Source organism: Danio rerio, chromosome 17 (genome assembly GCF_049306965.1).
Source record: "Danio rerio strain Tuebingen ecotype United States chromosome 17, GRCz12tu, whole genome shotgun sequence".
NCBI classification, from domain to species: domain Eukaryota; kingdom Metazoa; phylum Chordata; class Actinopteri; order Cypriniformes; family Danionidae; genus Danio; species Danio rerio.
The window spans coordinates 8,486,293-8,508,708 of record NC_133192.1 but is presented as its reverse complement, the minus strand read 5'-3'; the positions used below and the strand labels follow the sequence as shown (position 1 = coordinate 8,508,708).

At 35.0% G+C, this 22,416-nt stretch overlaps 1 protein-coding gene and 1 long non-coding RNA gene across 15 annotated transcripts in view; both read left to right on the top strand.

Annotated features, from left to right (window-relative positions):
* Positions 1 to 11,325: 11,325 nt before the first annotated feature.
* On the top strand, positions 11,326 to 15,023 carry LOC141378514 (uncharacterized). The gene is made up of 3 exons (XR_012393230.1): positions 11,326 to 11,600; positions 14,234 to 14,397; positions 14,716 to 15,023. It is a non-coding gene; the product is annotated as an uncharacterized lncRNA (long non-coding RNA).
* A 1,591-nt stretch (positions 15,024 to 16,614) lies between these two features.
* stxbp5b (syntaxin binding protein 5b (tomosyn)) overlaps positions 16,615 to 22,416 on the top strand; it is a 119,441-nt gene continuing 113,639 nt past the window's right edge. For all 14 annotated transcript variants that reach the window (XR_012393222.1, XR_012393221.1, XR_012393220.1 and 11 more), the window contains exon 1: positions 16,615 to 17,039. Coding sequence is in view for 11 of the 14 variants with exons in the window: in XM_005158604.6 (XP_005158661.1) it covers positions 16,854 to 17,039 (186 nt within the window). In the remaining 3 variants the exon portion in view is untranslated. The remainder of the gene's footprint in view (positions 17,040 to 22,416) is intronic.

The window sequence follows — 22,416 nt, the reverse complement described above, 5'->3', positions numbered from 1 at the left end:
TAAATAAAATTGGCAGTATATGTGTGAATGCAAGAATGTATGTGTGTTTCCCAATACTGGGTTGTGGCTGGAAGGGTATCCACTAAAAACATGCAGGATGTACAGCATATATAATATATATATATATATATATATATATATATATATATATATATATATATATATATATATATATATATATATATATATATATATATATATATATATATATATATCTTGCATGTTGGCATAAATGTATATATATTATCATTCATTTATTTTCTTTTTGGCTTAGTTCCTTTATCAAAGCGGGGTGGTTTTTATATTTTATGTAGAAAATAATCATTTTTGTAACACTTTATATGTATGTGTGTGTATGTATATATATATATATATATATATATATATATATATATATATATATATATATATATATATATATATATATATATATATATATATGTATGTATATATATATATATATATATATATATATATATATATATATATATATATATATATATATATGTATGTATATATATATATATATATATATATATATATATATATATATATATATATATATATATATATACATACATACATACATACATACATATATATATATATATATATATATACATACATACATACATACATATATATATATATATATATATATATATATATATATATATATATATATATATATATATATATGTATATATATATGTATGTATGTATATATATATATATATATATATATATATATATATATATATATATATACATACATACATACATATATATATATATATATATATATATATATATATATATATACACACACACACACACACATACATATAAAGTGTTACAAAAATGATTATTTTCTACATAAAATATAAAAACCACCCCGCTTTGATAAAGGAACTAAGCCAAAAATAAAATAAATGAATGATAATATGTATATATATATGTATATGTATATATATACAGGGCTCGAAATTGCGACCATTTTGGTCGCATATGCGCCCGAAAATTAATCTATGCGACCTTATAATATATTTGGTCGCATTAGTGCGACTGCAGATAATGGTTGTAGTGCGACCTGTTTTGATTTTTTGTAAAAACGTGCTGAATCGCTCTTCCCTGCCGCTATATTGTCTCATATTAGCTGTCATTCACTCAAGGCTTTCCGCTGTCAGATGACAGGGAAGGAGCTTTTATGACCACGGGAAATGCAAACGGCTGAAGAGTGAAAACTTAAAGCACACAGGTTTGCAAACCCCACCAGGCGCAAAATAAGAGCGATCATGACACGTCACGTGGTGAATAATGATCCGCCAGCTGAGATCAATCGAGTACGCGCTTCTTGAAGAAGGCGCCCGAATATCCATGCGTTGCATTCACTGTGTGTTCAGCGCAAATGTCCGCTAAAAGTCTAATCTAATACTGTACATATCATCGCCAAAGAAGCTCGCCTTTACTAAGTTTACACTGAAACTGCGGCTCATAACAAACAGCGGTATTGCGCCGGTTGTCATCGCAAGAATCCTGCTCTGCCTGCTCATAAATTGGGTCGGCTGACTCGCCTGCTTTCCACAAACACAGAAAAATGAAGATCAGCTCAGACTGAACCTTTAAATTGTAACAAACTGAAACCAAAACTTTTAAAGAGTGATAGAAGTGAGACTTTACTTTCTTTCTTTTGTCTATTCTTGTTTGAGGTGTATATTATTTTTTTATTTATTTACTGATTACTGTTTTGCAGCTTTCATTATTGAATTGAATGATTTATTATAATCTTTTGTTTGTTTTGTAGCAGAAATATTATTTATTAAATTGACATGCATATTATAAACAGCAGTACAAAATATATATTTCTTACTGCAATGATTCATTTTTGTTTTATGCAAACTATACAATTATTTTTCATAAAGTAACAGACATTTAATAGCAGATAACCTACATTCATGCACGTTCAAGGCAGTATCATAATGAGAAATGGAATTCATTGTTACTATTATTGTTATTTTTTATCATCATTAATATTCTGTGGCCTAATTATTAGACATTCATTTTGGAATTATTGCACACAAATATCAATGTCTTCGCAGCATTGGTTAGATAGTTGTTTCTGGTTTTTGTCAGTCCTATTAATGTTGTTTTAAAATACAATAAATCCCTTAAAAACAATTTGCAGCGGTGCTCAATCATTTTTGGTGGGTGCTCCTAAATTTTTTCTGGTGCTCCTAAAATTTTTTTGGTGCTCCTAAATATTTGAAGTTGGGAGCACCGGTGCTACCAAGTAAAAAAGTTAATTTCGAGCCCTGTATATATATATATATATATATATATATATATATATATATATATATATATATATATTTATTTTTTATTTTTTTTTTTTAACAAAGCCTAACACAGTGTCCTAACTACATGTAATGCAGTGCCGCGAAACGCAGTAAAAGGTCTATTTTCCATGTTAAAATGAATTTTTTATTCTAATCTACAACTTCTTTGTTTTAATCCAGCTGTGACGGCCATGCACAGAATTTCTATTTTAGAAACAGTTTCAATTTCTGCAACGTGGCAGCTACACATATACAGCTATGGCAGTTATATCCTCAGGTACTGATTATGGGCTTAAGTCAGTGTTAAGTGCTACCAATGTGAGTTTGAACACTATTTTTTTTGACATTTTTTGCCATATTACTGAAAGCAGCAGCAGATCAGATCTTGAAAATTAAATTTAGTTTATTCAATTCAATTTTAAAAGCCGAAATCGCGGCTGCGGTGGGAAGAAACCTGGAAGTATTGCCTGAGTCACACAGAAATGTTGTGTACCTGGCTGTATATCATATCAGCGAAGAGAAATCGACACAAATATATACTTTCACCACCTTCCCAGTGACTCAAAGGTCCGTTCTGAATGAATAGTTAAAATATAAAGGGATATCGGACCTCATTTTCAGCTAAGTTAAGGGAAATGGCAGTAGTTAGCTAACATTTTCTTTCTCAAACACACATTTTTCAAACTCAAGTTAATGAACTGATTCTTTCACAATATTAGACCTGTCACAATACCGAATTTCGGTACTAAAAAAAAAAAATAATTTTATTTCCCGCTAACATTCAAGGCACTGTTGATGGCATTCTTAAACAACACTGATTTACCATGGTGTTCACATGCTCAACAGAAATGATTGTGATTGGCCGTGAAGGTCATCAGTTCACCACACTTCACCGATGTTTACCAAGCACAAACACAAACAAGCGATCTGCTGATGAATTGACTAATCTTCGCAGCTTTAAACGCTCCAATGTCTGTGTATCTGTGTTAGCACTCGGTGAAGAGCGGTGAGCTGATGACCTTCACAGCCAATCACAGACATTTCTGTTGAGGACTGGTGAATACTATGGCTAATCAGCGGCGTTCATGAGCGGGCTCAGCAGTAAAAGTTTTTTAAAAGTTCAGTACCAGGACAACACAGATCTTTGAGTATTACAGACAACACGATGGTGTGCTACAGAGGACTGCATCGTTTTATCACTCACTGGGTTACATAGATTGAAGCAGGGAAGCATCGTCAATGTGTTTACCTGCTGCCATGAACTGAAGCCTAGGAGGACACTTGGACGTATTACTCTGAAAGAGATTGTGATGTTGTTTGATGCCTAATAAGCTTTTAATTGTTTCAATTAAACTGAACTGAATGATATTAAAGTGATGTTTACACCATTTCTGCATTTTGAAATCGTAACAACAGCTGGAGGTTTGCAATGCACACAGCATGTTGTTGCAATGTTTACAATGCTGATCCTATATTTCCGAACGAGAGCCTCGCTTTCGTGTTTTAAAATGGCGGCCGTGAGAAATAAGCGTATAGCGCTTGTGTTTGGACTGTGGGGAAAACTGGAGCACCCGGGGGAAACCCACACCAACACTTGGAGAACATGCAAACTCTACACAGAAACGTCAACTGATCCAGTCGGGGCTCAAACCAGTGACCTTCTTGCTGACAGTGCTACCCACTAAGCCATCATGCTACTATATATATATATAATGATTTCCAAAATGGGACATTTAATTGTGCATCATGCAACAATTATCCAGGTTAAAGTAGTGATCAAACACCAGAATACACAACAGTTTGTCACAAAAATAGGAAAATTCCCAGCGTGACCCAATTTCCCATGCATTTTGAGGGAACGTTGAAACTCCGGCCTTCTGATGCTCCCTCTAGAGATCTGTGCTATATTGAGCAAACAATGCGGTGTTAAGCCTCCATCACCAGCCTGGACTGACTGCAGGCATTGGCTGCAGTGTGCTGAGGATTGCGTGCATGGAAAAGCGAGTTTAAGCGTGTTTTATAAAGGTGAACATCATGTAGTATACTAGTGGCGGTGCGTGGAGCATCATGTTCCCCCAGAGGCAGTAGAAATGTTCCCGTCTCGGCCGTAAGCGCTGCCCATCTGTCAGAGCTGCTACAGGCTGTACAGGTGCACCGCTTTCACATTGCTGGCACATTCCCATAACAGTGCTGTAAGCAAACAAGAAGCCACTGTTGAGTCATTGTGTTTTGATGAAGGTGAACTGTGATTTGTTAAAAAAATTTTGTAGAAAAAGAGTGATTAATTAGTTCATTAATTGATTAACTAGTTATAATGAGGGCACAGTATTATTCATGTATTGTCTCCAAGAATTTAAGTTCATCAATAAGCTACTTTAAAAATGAATAGGTCAAAGATGGAAAGGCATTTCAAGCACTAAAACGATGTAAGATTAAATTCCCCCTCATATATTAGACTGTGATAATGCTGTATCCGTTTAGGCTCATGTGGTGGTCTAATTCTGGTCTCTTTTCTGTACTGGTTTCATTCCAGTCTCATTACTGAAATGGTCTTGTTCTGGTCTCAACACTATGGTGGTCTCATTCTGGTCTAATTTCTGTGCTGATTTCATTCCAGTGTCATTACTGAGATGGTCATGTTCTGGTCTCATTTTTGTGGTGGTCTTGTTCTGGTCTTAATACTATGGTGGTCTCATTCTGGTCTAATTTCTGTGCTGATTTCATTCCAGTGTCATTACTGAGATGGTCTTGTTCTGGTCTCATTTTTGTGGTGGTCTTGTTCTGGTCTTAATACTATGGTGGTCTCATTCTGGTCTAATTTCTGTGCTGATTTCATTCCAGTGTCATTACTGAGATGGTCTTGTTCTGGTCTCAACACTATGGTGGTCTCATTCTGGTCTAATTTCTGTGCTGATTTCATTCCAGTGTCATTACTGAGATGGTCTCCTTCTGGTCTAATTTCTGTGGTAGTTTCATTCCAGTCTCATTACTGAGATGGTCTTGTTCTGGTCACATTTTTGTGGTGGTTTTGTTCTGCTCTCAATATTGTGGTGGTCTAATTCTGGTCTCATTTCTGTACTGGTTTAATTCCAGTCTCATTACGGAGATGGTCTTATTTCTGTGGTGGATTTGTTCTGGTCTCAATACTATGGTGGTCTCATTCCTGTGCTGGTTTCATTGCATTCTCATTACGGAGATGGTCTTCTTCTTGTCTCATTTCTGTGGTGGTCTTTTTCTGGTCTCATTATTGTGGTGGTCTCATTCTGGTCTAATTTCTGTGCTGATTTCATTCCAGTGTCATTACTGAGATGGTCTCTTTCTGGTCTCATTTTTGTGGTGGTCTTGTTCTGCTCTCATTATTGTGGTGGTCTCATTCTGGTCTCATTTTTGTACTGGCTTCATTACAGTCTCATTACTGAGATCGTCTTGTTCATAGTCTCATTTCTGTTGTGGTCTTGTTCTGGTCTCATTTCTGTGGTGGTCTTGTTCTGGTCTCAATACTATGGTGGTATCATTCCTGTGCTGGTTTGATTCCAGTCTCGTTACGAAGATGGTCTTCTTCTGGTCTCATTTCTGTGGTGGTCTTGTTCTGGTCTCATTATTGTGGTTGTCTCATTTTTGTGCTGATTTCATTCCAGTGTCATTACTGAAATGGAAATGTTCATGATCTCATTTCTGTGGTGGTCTTGTTCTGGTCTCATTATTGTGGTGGTCTTATTCTGGTCTTATTTCTGTGCTGATTTAATTCCAGTGTCATTACTGAGATGGTCTCCTTCTGGTCTCATTTCTGTGGTGGTCTCTTTCTGATCTCATTACTGCGGTGGTCAAATTCTTGTCATATGTCTGTGGTGGTTTCATTCCAGTCTCATTTCTGAAATGATCTTGCTCATGGTCTTATTTCTGTGGTGGTCTCGTTTTGGTCTCATTATTGTGGTGGTCTTGTTTAAGTCTCATTAATGTGTTGGTTTAATTCTAGTCTCATTACTGAGATGGTCTTTTTCATGGTCTAATTTCTGTGGTGGTCTCATTTCTATGGCGTTTTCATTTCTGTGCTGGTTTCATCCCAATCTCATTACTGAGATGGTCCTGTTCATGGTCTCATTACTATGGTGGTCTCGTTTTGAAGTGATTACTGTGGTGGTTTCATTCCAGTCTCATTACAGAGGTGGTCTTGTTCATGGTCTCATTACTGTGGCTGTCTTGTTTTGAAGTCATTACTGTGGTGGTTTCATTCCAATCTCATTACAGATGTGGTCTTGTTCATGGTCTCATTTCTGTAGTGGTCTCGTTCTGGTCTCACAAATGTGCTGGTTTCATTTTAGTCTCATTACTGAGATGATCTTTTTCATGGTCTCATTTCTGTGGTAGTCTTATTCTGGTCCCATTACTATGGCGTTCTCATTTCACTGGTGGTTTCATTCCAGTCTCATGACAGAGGTTATCTTGTTCATAGTCTCATTTCTGTAGTGGTCTTGTTCATGGTCTCATTTCTGTGGTGGTCTCATCCCAATCTCATTTCTGTGCTGGTTTCATTCTAGTTTCACTACTGAGATGGTCTTGTTCATGGTCTAATTTCTGTGGTGGTCTTTTTCTGGTCTCATTACTATGCTGGTCTCATTTCTGTGCTGGTTACATCCCAATCTCATTACTGAGATGGTCCTGTTTATGGTCTCATGACTGTGGTGGTCTCATTTTCAAGTCATTACTCTGGTGGTTTCAATCTAGTCTCATTACAAAGGTTGTCTTGTTCATGGCCTAATGGCTATAGTGGTCTTGTTCTGGTCTCATTACTGTGGTGGTCTTATTTTGGTCTTATTTCTGTGCTGGTCGCATTTCAGTCTCATTACTGAGATGGTCTTGGTTATGATCTCATCTCTGTGGTGGTCTTGTTCTGGTCTCTTTACTGTGGTGGTATTATTCTGGTCTCTTTTATGTCCTGGTTTCATTTCAGTCTCACTACTGAGATGGTCTTGTTCATGGTCTTATTTCTGTAGTGGTCTCGTTCTGGTCTCATTACTGTGGTGGTCTCGAGTAAGTCTCATTTCTGTGTTGGTTTAGTTTTGGTCCTATTACTGAGATGGTTTTGTTGTGGTCTGATTTCTGAGGTGTTTGCATTTAGGTCTCTTTCTGGTCTATCATTAATGTGGTGGTCTCATTACTGTTGTGATTTAGTTCTTGTCTCATTTCTGTGGTGGTGTCGTTCTGTTATCATTACTGTGGTGGATTCATTCTGGTCTTATTTTTGTGGTGGTGTCATTGTGGTATCAATACTGTGGTGGGTTTTAGTTCTCATTTCTGCAGTGGTCTTAGTCATTACTGTGGTGGTCTCGTTTCTATGGGGGTCTCGTTTATGTCTCATTTCAGGAGTGGTCTTGTTCTGGTCTCATTATTGTGGTGGTCTCATTTAGGTCTCATTACTGTGGTGGTCTCGCTCTGGTCTCATTTCTGTGGTCTTGTTTTCGTAGCATTTCTATGGTAGTCTCGTTTAGGTCTCATTTCCGTAGTGGTCTCATTACAGTTGTGGTCTTGTTTAGGTCTCATTTCTGTGGTGGTCTCATTCTGGTTTCATTATTGAGGTTTTCCCGTTTAGGTCTCTTTACTATGGTTGTCTCGTTTAGGTTTAATTTCTGTGGTGGTCTCATTCTGGTCTCATTACTGTTGTGGCCTTGTTTAGGACTTATTTCTGTGGTGGTCTCATTCTGGTTTTATTATTGTGGTGGTTTCATTTAGGTCTCATTTCTATGGTGGCCTAGTTCTGGTCTCATTACTCTGGTGGTCTTATTGTTGTCTCTCATTGCTGTGGGGTTCTGGATCATCATTACTGTGGTGGTCTCATTCTGGTCTCAGACATTACTGTGGTGGTCTTCTTTTAGTCTCCGTCATTACAGTGGTGATCTTGTTCTAGTCTTAGTCATAACTGTGCAACTCTTTGTCTTAGTCGAATTACTCTGGTGGTCTCGTTCCGGTCTCAATCATTACTCAGGTGGTCTCACTCTGGTCTCATTACTATGGTGGTCTCGTTCTGGTTCATCATGTGAACACTGAGCCTGAAGGCAGGTTTTTGCTGACATGGTGTGTATAGGAGGGCAGATATTTATACTCTTCCATCTGTTCTGCACCGTCCCGTAGTTTTACTTTGTAGCGTCCTTGGTGTGTGTCTAGGGATCTGTTCTACATACCACTTATCTGAGCCCATCCCATGCAGTTGTTTACAAATAATGTGGAGTGAAATTATAAAGAAAGAGAGAGACTGTTCATTATTAACCCTAAAACACACAACTTTTAGAAACTCTTTGCTATTTGTGTATCAGGTGCGACTGCTTCATACTGTATGACAGGTTCTGCTCTGACTTCATGCACATGGATTATAAGTGGCTCTGCAATTGAAGTGGATATGTTGCTTAGAGGAAAAGCATCAAAGAAAGGAGTTTGTGTCCTACTTCAGACTGAGTTTTAGAGGCTGAGAGGAGAAATGATGTGGGGAAATATATATATATATATACATATATATATATATATATATATATATATATATATATATATATATATATATATATATATATATATATAGAGAGAGAGAGAGAGAGAGAGAGAGAGAGAGAGAGAGCAGTGGTTCTCAAACTGTGGTACATGGCATGTATCCCTAGTGGTACGCAGGCTTCCTTCTAGTGGTACGCGGAGGAATCAATTATGTCATATGTACATGCTACATATATTTCAAAATGTATCAAAAATGATTTTACATATGAATATGATGACATAGAGCATATATTTTTTTAAGGTCCAGGCAATATTTCCAAGTGTTGATGAATTGGCTACTATATTGGCTACAATATGTACTGTACTATAAGTATGTACTGTACATTTAAGTACAGCAGTTTTTTTTTTTTTTACTTTTTAAGTACAGTAACCTACCATTTTTAACTTTTAAAAGCACAATTTAATTTAAATGTTGACGTTTTTAGTTTTTTTGTTTGTTTGTTTGTTTGATTGTTTTTTTTTTTTACATATAAGCACATTGCAATGTTAATCAGACTATTTATAATGTTTAAAGTGGCTGACAATAATAAATATTCTTAATAATAGGAATTAATCTGCCACATTTTTGAACTGTGCAGAACTGTAGCTGCTTTATTGGGCCTACTGGGCTACTGTGTTTCAATACTGCTCATGGTGGTACTTGGAGAGACAATTTCTTTCTGAGGTGGTACTTGATGAAAAAGATTTGAGAACCACTGATGATAGATAGACAGACAGACAGACAGACAGACAGACAGACAGACAGACAGACAGACAGACAGACAGACAGACAGACAGACAGACAGACAGACAGACAGACAGACAGACAGACAGACAGACAGATAGATAGATAGATAGATAGATAGATAGATAGATAGATAGATAGATAGATAGATAGATAGATAGAGATGTATGTCCTAAATTGTCTTTCATTTCATATAACTTTGGGGAAAATAAAATGTCAAAATATGTGTAAAATATTGAACCACCCTCATTTAGTGAAAAAATATATATTCATGTATCCTGAACTGTTTTAAAGTGTATAAACATAACATTATAATCAATTCAAATAAACACAAACGTACATACAGATTTATTATATTGTAAATGTTTAAACTTACAGCTGAAAAAGGGGTATTTTTTTTTTTTTTTACAAGAGTGGCATTATAGAGATTTAAAGTAATAAATAATTATTTCCATAAATAGAGTCTATGCTATTAAATTATTATTGTTCTAAATATGCCTGACAATTTATTTGTAACTAATGTCTTCTGAAAAACATGATAAAATGTATTATAGTCCCACATGTTTGCATTTTTAATGCAAAAAATAAATAAATATGATTATACAGGAGGTGTTCACAAAATAAATAAATATATATTCTGTTTATAAAGCATGTAAATACTTGATTGTAAATAATATATTACATATAAATAATAATGATGAATTGTGAAATGATGCAGGCTCTGCTGATAATGACACAAACTATATACAGTTCAGCTGACAATATGCAATGTTTTGATGATTTTTCTGAATATTAAACCTGGCCTTGTCTGTTAATTGTGATTATATTGTAACAAAAAAATGCTAGAAAAAAAGAACACCTTCATTATTTATTCACATCAACATTCCACTTGACACAGCTTACCCACTCAACCTGCGTCCCGGGACAGAGAGGAGGTGTGTGTGTGTGTGTGTGTGTGTGTGTTTGTGTGTGTGTGTGTGTGTGTGTGTTGTGTGTGTTGTGTGAGCAGATGGCTCTCCTGGAGTAGCGGATGAACACTGAGCTGCTGACGCACACAGCCGGAGAATCACACAGGTAGGTGCAAACTGGACAGAAGCAAGTCCACAAGACACCAGCAAATGATTCTGACATGACCTTTCGGACCTTTGAGATTTCAGATTAACAAGCCATTAAATGTGGGTCAAAGATGAAAGGGATAGTTCACCCAAAAGTTAAAATTCTATCATCATTTATTAATTCATCAACCTGTTTGAGTTTCTTTCTTCTGTTGAACACAAAGCTAGGAAAAACAGCCACTTCTATAGTATTTCCTGTTCCTACTATAGAATTTAATGAGCCGCTTTTTCCCCAACAATCCTAAGAATATCTTGTTTTGTGTTAGCAATAATATTCATAAAAATAAATAAATATTCATAAAAGTTTACAACCATTTGAGTGTGATTAAATGGTAAGAAAATTTTCTTTTTGGTTGAACTTTCAATAACCAACACAAAAGGATCACTGGTGATCCTATTTGTCACGATCACCAGCGATCTAACCTTTATAGATTACTGGAGAACACTCATTATCACCCAGACTACAATCCTGTCACCATACGGACTACAAATCCTGTCAGGCACCTCACTCACACCTGTTCCGGTTCACCTTTGATTACATTCACAGCTGATAGCTCATCCTAGACTGATTACACAGACTATATAAACTGCTCACATTGACACTTACATTGCTGGGTCTTGTTGGTGCAAATTACCAACCTGCATCACACATGAGTCACACGGGTTGAACAGCGCATACCGGTTGCAATTGCAAACGTGTCATGTTGTACGGTAGGATGCCAAAATCGAAGAGGATGCCAATAATAGAAAACTTAAATTTTACTGTACACCACACTGCTTTTAATGCCAACCGCAGACGACTTTGGCTAACAGCCATCAGAAGAGCTGAATGAAGTGAGGACCTAATTAAAAACGCCAGACTCTGCAGTTCTCATTTTATATCAGGTAAGTTCACGCTATGCTGAATCATACACGTTACTTGTTTTTGATTCCAGCAATGATTTCAGCCAAAACAGTTAAATATGGTTTATTAAAAAATATTTGGGGCTGGATGCTTGACCATTTCGTCTTATCCAATATTCATTGGGAGAGTGCTATCGCAAATGGATCTGTCAGACAAACGACACTCACTTAAACGTTAACTTTGCCGAAAAACTGCATATCACTGGGTGACGAGCTGTTATAACACACTGAAAGCATTATGTAAATAATATATATGTAATATTTAACCAATATAATTTATCTCTAATACAACAACAAACTCTGTTCCACATTGGATGTCATTCCCTCGCTGTAGATGCTAGCGCTCCCGTTTTTTTTTACAACCTTGCTGCGTACGCATCCTGAATGTTTACAAACAGGTAATTCGTCTATAACAGGGGTGGCCAATCCTGTTCCCGGAGATCTACCTTCCAGCAAATTTCAGTTGCAACCCTTATCAAACACACCTGTCTGTAATTATCAAGTGGATATCAGGTCCTAATTAATTGGTTCAGGTGGGTTTGATCAGGGTAGGAGCTAAACTGTACAGAAAGGTAGATCTCCAGGAACAGGATTGGCCACCCCTGGTCTATAACATTAAAAAGTGTTTTCCTGGTTTAGTCTCTTTATGGTTTCACCCTTGCGTTGTTCTCTTGTTTTGCCTTGTTTGCCTACATCGACCATTTCGACCCAACTACACTTCTGGATTTCCTTGTGTGTACCTGTTTGCTCCGGTATTTGACCATTGCCTGTCTGACTAATCTGAATAAAGATCTGTTGACATCTGACATTTAATTTTCACTAAAATAATTTGAAACATTAAAACACTTACATTTTAATTGTTTTTAACACTTTTTTTTCTTATGATTCATAAGGATTTAAGTTAGTTCATATGGATTTAATATAAGAATAAAGTAAGATTTTTTTTTTTTTTAAGTAAAGAAATGTTTAAAAAATTCGAAAAGGTTACTTTCACTATTTTGATAACAGTTTACAGGTTTGTTAACATTATATCAGTTCACATAAACTAACAATCAATCAATACTTTAATCATTTAAATCAATTATTATTGAACCAAAAGTTGTTTTTTCTATCTCATTTGATTAAAACAAAATTAAGTTGTATCTTTAAACAGTACATGGACTCAAACTAGCAATGAACAACTGTGACCTTTATTGTGACGTTTCTTTGTTTTGAGTCAAACTGTTACGCTAATAATAAATTTTAAAAAAGTGATAAAATACCAGGCATTGCAGTGGCGTAGTAGGTAGTGCTGCCGCCTCACAGCAAGAAGGTTGCTGGGTTGCTGGTTCGAGTCTCGGCTCAGTTGGTGTTTCTGTGTGGAGTTTGCATGTTCTCCCTGTGTTCGCGTGGGTTTCCTCCGGGTTCTCCGGTTTCCGCCACAGTCCAAAGACATGCGGTACAGGTGAATTGGGAAGGCTAAATTGTCTGTAGTGTATGAGAGTGTGTGGATGTTTTCCAGGGATGGGTTATGGCTGGAAGGGCATCCGCTGGGTAAAAATGTGCTGGATAAGTTGGCGGTTCATTCTGCTGTGGCGACCCCGGACTAAGCCGACAAGAAAATAAATCAATGAATAAAGTACCATCACTTTTTACTCCTCACAGACATTATTGCTGATGATGCTGTAATGAAAGCATGATATCTTTTCATTTAATATCCAACATGCGGAAATAGAAATACATTAGCTGTAACGATGCAAATATAATGGAGGTTATATAACTTATTCGGTAGGCTTAGTTTGAGTAATACATGCTTCAGGGAATGAAATGTATGTATTTAGTTAAATGACATCTAATTTATCAATAAAACCCATTTAAGTGTTTTGAGGATATTTAATGTATTCTGACCCACAGTAGCCTCTGATTAGCTATTTCAGTCGTTGCTTTAGGTCAAACTATAAAACCTTTGCATCTAATTTGACTTTACTTTTAGGTTATATAAATACAAACCGCTATTTTACTGGAACAGTGTCTTTTGAGCACTTACGATGTCTGTCGGTCCTCTAAATGTGCTGGTTTCAGACTGTTGAATGACTTTTACCCCTCGTAGACTGCTTGGCGCGATTATGCATTCACAATGGTATGAACCGTTAAAGGGGTGGTCAAATGTATATTTATATTGTCTATTATTTTAATTATTAATATTATTATTTAAGATACATATCAGTAAAAAGTATTTCTCGCCAATAACAAGCTGACACCCCTACACATCTCGTCTTAACTTCCTTGAGGGAGGATCATGCGTTATCTAGGAGGGTCAATCCCCCCAATCTCGCCGTGTAATTCGCACCCTGATTGTACCCGTTTAAACCGCATCCTTCTTCAAATAGAAATATAGCAATGCTTATGGCTCCATCTAGTGGATGAAGCATATAATTTACTTTTATACTTTACCTTTAATGTCCACACAGATGCTCTTAGCATAAATTAATATAATATACAATACAGTATACATGAACTTACATATCTTTAAAACACATAAAGCATATTACCACTACCCCTAAAAATAAAGAAATATAAATACTGCATTATATTGTATTTGGACATCATTTTAATATTGTTTTATTTGTATGTAGGTGACACGGTTGACTCGGTGGTAAGCACTGCTGCCTCACAGCAAGAAGGTCACTGCTTAGAGTCTCGGCTGGGCCAGGTGGCATTTCTGTGTGGAGTTTGAATGTTCTTCCCATGTTGGTGTTGGTTTTCTCTGGGTGCCACAGTCCAAAGTCATGTGGTACAAGTGAGTTGAATAAACTAAAATGGCTGTAGTGTATGGGTGTGTGTGTGTGAATAAGTGTGTATGGGTGTTTTCCAGTACAGGGTTTGGGCTGGAAGGGCATCCACTGTGTTAAAACATATGCTGGAATAGTTGGTGGTTCATTCCACTATAGCATACCTCTAAAATAGAGACTAAGCTGAAGGACAATGAATGAATGAATATTTGTATGTAAGATTGCAGACATTTTTAAGTTTCGACTGAATTTAGCGACCAGTATACAAATTAAAACAGTATGTGTTGTATATAATGTCCCATGCTGGTGTTATTATATATTTTCAGTATTATTTTTGGAGTGATTCTACATCATAAACCCCTGAGACCCACAAGAAGAGACTCTGGAGGCTGTTTTGTAACCAGGCGTCCGGAAGCAGCAGTTATCATGAGGAAAAGGCCAGTGTTTCTGCTGAGAATATTTTGTACCGAGACTGACAATCTCAGATGAGCTGATGATGAACCAGTGCTGTGATCACAGACAAAACTGCTGCCAGTGATGGGTATTTACAGCACTTTGAGCTTGAAATCCTGAATACAAATTGTTGAAGATTTATATAATTTTAATTAAAGAGAATAAGAAATTGCAGCAACTGATTTACTGAGAAAAGAATCCATATCCATGAATCCTTCTATAGGCGTTATCTCTTTAGGGAAAGAATGAACGAATGAATGAATGAATGAATGAATGAATAAAAATAGTGTAAAATATTTAAAAAATGAATAAACATGTATTATTATTATTATTATTATTATTATTATTATTATTATTATTATTATTATGTTTTTAGTGATTTTTATTATTATTATTTTTAAACCAACCAACCAAAACAACAACAGCAACAGCAACAGCAACAAATGATAATAATAATAATAATAATAATAAAAAAAATAATAATAATAATACATTTTTAAATTAAAGACAATATCTATTTAAATATTATATTGTCATTTGCACGTTTTTATTTAATCTTATGTTGTGATTTTATTGCAATTTATATGTAAAATCTAAAAATATCCATTTGTTAAGCAGGACAAAACAGTATTATAGCAAAGAACAAATATAACAACAGCGGTAACAACAACAACAAAAACAGTTATTAAATATTTTTTGATATCATAATAATAATGCATATAATAAATAGAGGTAGGCTATTTTTATTTGAAATTATTTAACGTTTAATTGTTTTATATTATTTTAATTAAATATTGTGATGATGATGATGATGATGATGATGATGATGATGATAATAATGAATATTATTAATAATAATAATAGTAATAATAATAATAATGATGCTCATTGTCATCATCAGAATATATTATTTAAATTCAAATATATGTAAACAGTATTGTTTTATTAATATTATAAATAAAAATACTACTACTACTACTACTACTACTAATAATAATAATAATAATAATAATATTATTAATAAAAGTATACATTTTCTTCGATGTAATAATAATAAAAGTAATAAATAATAGTATTATTTAAAAAAAATTGAATATTTATTCAATAATTGAATTTTATGTTGTGGTTTTATTACAATTCATATGAAAAATATAAAAATATCTGTTTGCAAAGCAGGTCAAAACAATATTATAACAAATAAAAAATATAACAGCAGCAACAACAACAACAATAAAGGTTTATTTAAAAAATTAATATTATAATAATAATGCATATAATAAAAAGAAGAAGCCTATTATATGAATTTATTTAACATTTCATTATTTGATGATGATGATGATGATGATAATAATAATAATAAGAAGAAGAAGAAGAAGAAGAAGAAGAAGAAGAAAAAGAAGTTGAAGGCATTTTAATTTTAAAATATTTCGGTGGAGTTATTTATTTGTATTTGTTTTTATTAAATTGTATTATTTTTAAAACCAACCAATAATAATAATAATAATAATAATAATAATAATAGTAATAATAATAATAAATATTTTTTCTCTAATTGTCGATTTGTTTATTTTTATTTATTATTTACGTTTAGGACAAGCCATCTTCATCTTCAATCTCCCGTTATCTTCCTAATCAGCATGTAGCGTTGATCTACTGTACTGTTGACTTTCCTGAAGGTTATAATGGGAAAGTGTGAATCTCACTGATCCAGAGTCAGTCTCTCCCGCACATCCGGGTGTTGCCTCCACAGCGCAGACTCGTGCGGTGATTGCAGCTCTGCGTTTCCGCGTTAGCAGCGGGGGGGAACCAGCCGAGGGGAGGGAACGGAACACACCGAAGATTGGCCAAATCTAACCGGATTACGCTGCCCGTGTAGTGATTAAAATGAAAACCAAGTGACACTCGACCCTCCGGTCCGTGTTTTAGGGAATGAGTGTGGGATTATGGCGCGAGACTGGATGACAACACTGTCTGACATGTGAGGACGAGCACAACAACAGTGTGTCCGTGTATGCACATCTCTGCGTTCGTTTCGCATTCGCTGGAAAACAACATGAAGAAGTTTAATATCAGGAAGGTGTTGGACGGATTGACCGCGGCGTCTTCTTCCTCCTCCTCTGCCGCCGCCGCGTCCCCTCAGTCGGGGAATGACATGATTCAGGAGACCCTGCAGTCCGAGCATTTCCAGCTCTGCAAGGTGGGATTAGTTACTGTGATCTCATTCGGGTCGGGGGGGCCAACAACTCCATATTATAAATAAAACGCGCGAGAACGCATTGAGGTATATTTGGTTTAATATTTGCACATTCATTCAGTGACAACTATATATATATATATATATATATATATATATATATATATATATATATATATATATATATATATACATACATACACACATGTTAGAAACGTCTTCTATTTCTCACAGGTGAACAACAGGATAAACTCAGGTACACCTCACGTGCTTTATTCAGTGTTAAATGCTAATAATGTGTGTTTGAGTGTCATTTTACATTATATTTATTGCCATACTTCTGAAAACAGCCGCAGATAGTTCACCTTATATGTTGAAGATAAAATACACCTTAAATTGAACTTTAGAACTGTGACTCACCATTGGTAATTCAGCATGTACATTTAATAATGTTAAAGAGGTGTAATATGTATTAATTAGATTATAAACCTTACCATTTGGTTAGAGTGCAGTGAGTGCACTATTCTGTGCTTCCAAATGGCTGTATTTAAATTTCTGTCGTGTTTCGTTTGGTGCAAACAGCCAAATTGCTTATTACTGCAAATCTCCTCTTGTAGCGTGTTAGGACACACTGTTACAACGTAACCTGCTCCCCTAATGTTCACGTTTGCAATATTTATTTAATTAATAACCTCATGTGGAACTCTGAATCTGCTTCTCATTTCGGAGATTGCTACTGTCCATCGCATATCGGTCACGGTCACATGCTTTGACAGTCCTCCTGACTGAATGAATGAAATATGTGGTTTGACAACAAGTCAGCCTGGGGTGCTGAAATATAACTGGCTAAGCTGGCATAGGCAGGTTAAAAAAACATAAATAAGACAGCCGTTCCGGCACTGAAAACATATTTTTAAAGCAGAATATCTGACTTCAGCATTGTTTTTCAGATAAACAAGAATGTTCACTTAGCATGTTTCTTAAATATCTGCAAACATATTATGGTATTTTTATGCTTTAGAAGAGCCAAAAGCTACAGCACCTTTAACACACCTTAACAAGTGGGGCACAGTGAAAATCTATCAAATTCTACTTGTGATTAGCACTAACCACTATCAAAAGATCTAGCCCTGATAAAGCTCAAAGCGAGTAGTAAACAATATAGGAAGTATGTCACATGTCGTCAACGAATGAATGTGCGAATATAAAACCCAACTTTTCCTCAATGCTACTGTAAGAAATTGAAGTGGATTGAACATAAAACAACTAGTTTCCCCAAAGAAAACCTCCGGAATTGTGTTGTTTCAGCTCATTTATTTAAGTAGTTCGAACAAGCAGAGTGATTGTTTTGAGTGAATGTGTTTTATTTATTTTTATTTATAATGATTGACTGGAGTAATTTCTGTCACACGGAATAAGTGTGGCAGTCTCTTTTGTCAAGAAAGACCTTGAGATATTTTATTTGAATTTTAGACTTGTGTGAAAGTGTGGTTTTCGCACTAGAGTGTCAGTTCCAGATTTCTGTTGTTTCAGCTCATTTTATACAAGGAGTTTGAACATGCACTCAAAACAGTATGTTTCATAGATTTTTAATCTATAATGAATGATGGAGTCATTTCTGTCACAAGGAAAGGTGTGTCAGTGTCTTCTGTCATGATGATATAATTTTTTCTTAGATAGATAGATGGATGGATGGATGGATGGATGGATGGATGGATGGATGGATGGATGGATGGATGGATAGATAGATAGATAGATGAGCAATTCCATGCAAAAAAAACCTCGCCATGAAAAAAATTACGTTTTCACCAAAATACGAAAAGTTTTAAGTATTTTACAGCACTTTAGAAGTACTCAGGGATGTCTCTATGTTTTCAGACAATTATGTTTCATTTACCAAAGTCACACAAGTGGCAATTTAACATTTGTCACATCTATAACGGAGAAATACCACATCCATAACGAAGCTTTTTCCTCATAAATGCAAAAATATTACATAAAATAATACCAAACATGTTTGTTTTATAGTGAGTGGAATCTTATCATTTGAATTAGCATTAATTCTTTTAGATTGTGCAGTTTAATTCCCAGAATTTCTACTAAGTATGTTGTATACTGTAAGCTTGTATACTTTTTTGGTCACGTCCATAACGCTTTTTTATTTTCCTCATTTAAAGTATAAAACATGTTTACAGTTTGATATTTTTCTGCTCCCTTAATTCTGTGGTCAGTTGTTCTAGAAAATATAAACGGGTGTTTCAATCTAATGTTAACATATACTTTCTGTCTGAATTTATGTTTTAAATTTTTACTGCGAATGTCACATCCATAATGCTGGAATTGCTCCTTTATTATTTATTTATTTATTTATTTATTTATTTATTTATTTATTTATTTAATCATTATTATTTTTTGTTATAGTTTTTACTGTGCACCACAGTAATTCAGGTGTTATTCAGCTGTCAAAAGGCAAATTCAGCTCCTCTGCATTCTGTGATGTGAAACTCATCCCTAATATACGCTTTAATTTCAATCTAATTAAATCCTAATTGAAACTCTCAGTCCTTTCCTCATTACTAAACCAGTAATAAGGAGCCAGGCCTTTCCAAACTTCAAATGATTGCCGTTTCTTGTTTGTTTTGCTCCACATTGTTCATAGTTATGATGTTTATTATTATTTCGAATATAACCGGAAATACCACCAGTCTGCAATGTATATTGACATACTCAAAGTATATTATGAATACGCCTGAGGATGCTTCCGCATGTGCAATGTTTAACCAATATTATGTTTTCTCAGCTCCACGTTAATAAGGGAGTCTTTTCTTATGAATGTTTGACATGAAATGGTCCAAGGGAAACTAACTATTTTGCTTAAAAGGAAGTCGACATTACTATTATCATTATTTACTAGAATTTTGAAGGGAAAACAAATGGGGAATATTTATACATATCTAGCATGTGTGTAAAGCACAAAAAAATAAAGGGAAAGTTCATGAAAGAAAATAATTATGTGATCATTTACTAACACTCCACTTGTTTAAAATCAATTGGAATTTCTTTTTTTTGTTGAACACAAAGATATTTTGAAGAATGCTGAAAACCATTAACCATTGACTTTCATTGTGTTTTTGTAGTATGGAGTGAGTTAATGGTTACAGGTTTTCAGCTTTCTTCAAAACATCTTTTTTGTGTGTGTTCAACAGAATAAATAATCCCATAAAGGTTTTGAACTACTTGAGGTTGAGTAAACACAGAGTAATTAATTTTTTGGGGGTGAATTAGTCCTCATATTCATAGGTTTATATATATGAATTAGCTTTAAATGCATAGTTTCTGAGTATATATGACAGCTTTGTGTCATTGAAATCTATAATGTATATTGCATATTATTGTCTATTTCTTTAAATCATTGTGTTTGATCATAGATATTTACATTATATGTCGCCTATGCTATTGTTGTCTATGCGAAGAAATGCATCAGTAGAGCCACCATTTTTGTACAGGGTAGCACTTCTTTGAAATGAATGTGGGACCAAAATGCAGTGAAGGACTGGCCATCCGGAGCCCAAGATATATACATACATCTATGATCGGGAGTTTTCCCGGTGGTCAGTACACACTTTTTTTTTTTTATTACGAAAATAATCATTTAAAAAATATCATCAGCATGTGTGACAGGATACAGGTTAATCTCCACTGCTGTATTTATATCTGTTATTTCAATGCATAAAATAAACCTGATTTAACGTCCACAATCCGGGATGGAAGCGTCTTATTTTATAGTTGTTCTGACACGCGGCTGTGCTGATGACGTAAAGCTGAAATAAATTGCTGTAATTCATTACACACATGCACTGTTTTAAAACATTTTAAGTATGTGAAACTTACTCTTGATCACATTCGATGATGATTTATGATCCTAACGAACTGAACAGACCTTTTATTCCCGGTTGCTTTGCCCACGTCTGGTCTTGTTGACATGATTATACACGTGACTACCGGGACATGTTAATACGCGCAGCTGTCAATCAATTCGGTGGGCGGGGGGATTAAAACTATTGAAACTTAATTTTTTGAGTGAAATGCTAATGATCCCATCCGATTCAATGATCTATGCTAAGCTAAGCTAAAAGTGCTTCGAGATTGGCTAAATGGATTCATATCGTGATGTAACCGTGTAATATCGATAAAATGGTATAATGGGCAACACGGTAGCTCAGTGATAAGCTCTGTCACCTCATCAAGAAGGTCACTGGTTTAAGTCTGGGCTGGGTCAGTTGGCATTTCTGTGTGGATTTTGCATATTCTCCCTGTGTTGGTTTGCGTTTCCTTAGGGTGCTCCGTTTTCTACCCACAGTCCAAAGACATGCGCTATATATTAATTGAATGAACTAAATTGGCTTTAGTGCATGTGTGAATGTGAGAGTGTATGGGTGTTTCCCAGTACTGGGTTGCGGCTGGAAGGGCATGCGCTTCATAAAACATATGCTGAAATTGTTGGCGATTCATTCTGCTGTGGCGACCCCTAATATGAAATGGAATAGCCAAAGGAAAATGAATGAATGACATTAGACAAATGCTGATATTTAATAATTCAATATATTGTGATGATGAACTTGCATAATATTGATATTGTAGGAACTTTAAAATACTGGCTATTTATACCATTTTTAAACTCTGAAAGTGCTTTTTAAGAATATTTTTTAAATGAGTTTACTAGAAACATGTTTAACAAAGCAATACTCGAAGCATTTTTTAGTTATTATATGTGTTAAAGTAATCTAGATTAGGTCAATATTGTGATAACATTTAATATATTAGCTAGTATATATAGTATATTATCACGATATCTTACTACTGAAGAGTAGTAATTATTAACAATTATTAAATTTCTTTGAGCGAAACGCTAATGGTCCAATCCAATTCAATGATCTATTCCATAGATATATACATTAGATGTCGCCTGGCCTATTGTTGTATATTGGACGGAATGCGTCAATAGCGCCGCCATCTTGCTACAGGGTAGCGCTTCTTTGAAATGAATGCAGGTCCAAAGTACAGTGGAGGACTGTGGCCATCTAAAGCCAGAGATACACATATACACATATATCTGTGATCGGGAGTTTTCCTGGATTTTAGTATGCAATATTTTTTTATTCTAATTACGAAAATTATAATTTTACATCACTTTTCTACATTGATGGATCAGTGACCGCACGGGCATTCCTGACAAAAAGCTTATGTTTGTGTGTACAGAAATGTACTATTCACCCTCCCTGATAAATTTAATCTAATAATGTCCTGAAACACAGCTCCTCTCCTGCTTTCACTTCTCATACTGACAGAGGGAGCGATTCGTTTGTGAATGAATCCCTTG